Here is a 3,208-nt window from a genome sequence, read left to right as displayed (position 1 = left end):
TATTTTAGTAGAGATGGGGTTTCACCATGTTGGCCAGGATGGTCTCGATCTCTTGACCTGGTGATCCACCCACCTCGGGCTCCCAAAGTGCTGGGATTACAGGTGTGAGCCACAGCACCTGGCCTACCTCATTCTTTTTAATAGCTGTGTAGTAGTATATTCTGTAGTGTAGTTATGTTATAAGGTATGGATATTGGCTGATTTTTTGCTAGAACAACAATGTTGCAATGAACATTGCATACACCTATTTAACAGTTCTGTTAAATAGATTCCTAGAAGGAGGCTTTCTTAGCCAAAGAGCATGTGTATTATTAATTTTAGTATAATCATGTTTATCTTAAACAGGAGTAATTTTTCTATTATAAATCCCTACTTTTCACTGAAAGCAACTCCTGTCATTTAATTCGTGACTATACTGTCCCTGGGCTATCTGAAGCCTTGCTGGATCAGGAGTCTTGTCCCAGTTCAGGGGAGAAAATTGAGGCAGTATTCTGTCCTCACTTTGGGAACAGCCACTGAGGTTGCAAGAGTAGAGGATGAATTTTCTTGATACTCTTTTCTTCCCTCCCTCCTCAGAATGAAGTTACATTACTACGCAACGAGGTGGCTCAGTTGAAACAGCTACTGTTAGCTCATAAAGACTGCCCGGTCACTGCACTACAGAAAAAGACTCAAGGCTATTTAGGTGAGTGGCTCACAACCTAAGCTAAGTCAGTCAGTCAGTAAACTGCATGTACTGAGTGTCTAAGCTGCTTAGAATTTTATAACTGCATTCTGAATGTTCTGGGGATCCCACGCTGATGAGTGAGTAGCCCTTGTAGAGCAACAGACCTAGAAAAAAAAATGTTTTTGACAGCAATATAGTTACCCTAATTATCTGTTACATTTGTGGGTTAAAGGGTAGCAATATTTACCGGGTACATAGTTTGTGTTAGGCACGCTAGAGTCTTCCCAAGTCTCTCATGAAATGGATATGTCTATATGTGAGAAAACTGCACTCAGCTTAGGTCACTTAGCCGAAGTTACCAAGCTGGGAAAGTGGTGAAGCCAAGATTTATATCTAGGTATTTCTTATTCCAAAGACACTGTCTTGGGCTAGAAAAGACATAAACCACAGATGATACATTGGGATTTGGGGTACATTTTATCTTTCTAATGATAGGCTGATGTTGGTTTCAGTTTGTAATCTATGAGCACACATAAAATAGTGCTGGAAGGCAATGGCCATGGAGTTGTGCTCAGGACATGCACAATTCTGAAGTTTAAATTACTGTGAATAATTTGCTTATGGGCAATAAATGCTAGTTTTCTTTTTGCAAATGAAATTCATAGAACTATTGCTATCAAATTTTGATGGATTGAATTATTTTTCCACTGTCTTTATCATTTCAGAGATGTGTTCCCGTAGAAAAGGAGTAACCATATCACCAATTTTAAACTCTCTAAATTTTAATTTTAATATGTACTTCAGGGTGCATTCATTCATTAAGTAGATATTGATGGAGTGTCTATTCTGTGCCAGGCACTTGTTTACATGCTGGGCTTATAATAGGGAACCAAATAGATTAGATTAAATCCCTGCCCTTGAGGAGCTTATATTTTAGTGGATGAGAAAGACAGTAAACAAGATAAATAGGTAAAATATATGACATGTTAGATAACAGTAAATGTTAGAAGGAAAATGAAAACAGGGAAGGGTAATATGAAATGTTAGCAGCAGGATGGAAATTTTAGATTAGGTGGCTTTTGAATAAAGACCTGAAGGAAGTGAGGGAGCTGTATGCATTTATTTGGAAAAAGGTACTATAGGGAGGAGGATCAGCAAATGGGAAGATGCAAAGTGGCAAGATACCTGGTACATTCTAGGAACACCAAGGAGGCTTGGCTGGAGTTGTGGGTGGAGAGTAATTGGAGATGAAGTCGGGGAAGTAATAGCAACATTTCATGTAGGTTCTCTTCAGTCATGGTAAGGATCTCAGCTTTTACACTGGGAGCCATTAGAGGCCATTTTCAGTGGAAGAGTGATATAATTGATCTGACTAGGCCAGGCACGGTGGCTCACGCCTGTAATCCCAGCACTTTGGGAGGCCGAGGCAGGCGATCACCTGAGGTCAAGACCAGCCTGGTTAACATGGTGAAACCCTGTTTCTACTAAAAATAAAAAAAATTAGCTGGGCATGGTGGTGCATGCCTGTAATCTCAGCTACTCAGGAGACTGAGGCAGGAGAATTGCTTAAACTCAGGAGATGGAGGTTGCAGTGAGCCAAGATCGTTCCATTGCACTCCACCTTGGGCACAAGAGCCAAACTCTGTCTCAAAATAGTAATAATAATAATTGATCTGACTTACATTTGAACAGGATTCCTCTGTTAGAGACATCGGGGTACAAGGGCAGAAGCAGCCAGTCACCTTAGGAGGCTATTACAGTAATACAAGCAAGGGATGATGGTACTGAAAGCGGTGAGAACAGGTTGAATTCAGTATATATTTTGAAGTTAGGGTGATGAGAGTGGATGGGGTGGTATGTATGAGAAAAAGAATTTAAAAAATGCACCAAAGTGTTTGGCTTGAGCACCTGCAAGAATGAAGTTGTCATTAATTGAGATAGGGTAAAGTGTAGGGGAACATGGTTTGGGAATTATTTCAGGAACTCAGTTTTGGACAAACTAAGTTTAAGAAGCCTGTTAGGCTTACAGGTGGAGATGTTAAGCAGGCAGTTGGTTATATGGATATGTAATTCAGAGGAAAGGCTGAAGATAAAACTTTGAGAGTTAGCAGCATATAGTTAGTTTTGGTTTTGTTGGTTTTGCTTTTGGATTTTTTTGGAGACAGGGTCTACCTCTGTCTCCCAGACTCTCAAGTGATCCTCCCATCTCAGCCTTAGTAACTGGGAACACAGGCGTGCACCACCCTGCCTGGTTAACTCTTTTGTTTTTTTAAGAGATGACGTTTTGAGCTGGGCGCGGTGGCTCATGCCTGTAATCCCAGCACTTTGGGAGGCCGAGGCGGGTGGATCACGAGGTCAAGAGATCGAGACCATCCCGGTCAACATGGCGAAACCCCATCTCTCCCAAAAATACAAAAAATTAGCTGGGCATGGTGGCGCGTGCCTATAATCCCAGCTACTCAGGAGGCTGAGGCAGGAGAATTGCCTGAACCCAGGAGGCAGAGGTTGCAGTGAGCCGAGATTGCGCCATTGCACTCCAGC

The 3,208-nt window shown here is 41.7% G+C and overlaps 1 protein-coding gene across 7 annotated transcripts in view; it reads left to right on the top strand.

The window, feature by feature from the left end:
- The window catches only part of ATF7 (activating transcription factor 7), a 102,698-nt gene that overhangs the window by 97,532 nt on the left and 1,958 nt on the right, over positions 1 to 3,208 (top strand). For all 7 annotated transcript variants that reach the window (XM_037728987.1, XM_017501850.2, XM_037728988.1 and 4 more), the window contains one exon: positions 577 to 685. In XM_037728987.1, the coding sequence (XP_037584915.1) occupies positions 577 to 685 (109 nt within the window). The remainder of the gene's footprint in view (positions 1 to 576; positions 686 to 3,208) is intronic.

Source organism: Cebus imitator, unplaced genomic scaffold (assembly GCF_001604975.1).
Source record: "Cebus imitator isolate Cc_AM_T3 unplaced genomic scaffold, Cebus_imitator-1.0 Scaffold285, whole genome shotgun sequence".
Lineage (NCBI taxonomy): Eukaryota > Metazoa > Chordata > Mammalia > Primates > Cebidae > Cebus > Cebus imitator.
The sequence above is the reverse complement of the archived record's forward strand: the minus strand, read 5'-3'. Positions and strand labels throughout refer to the sequence as shown.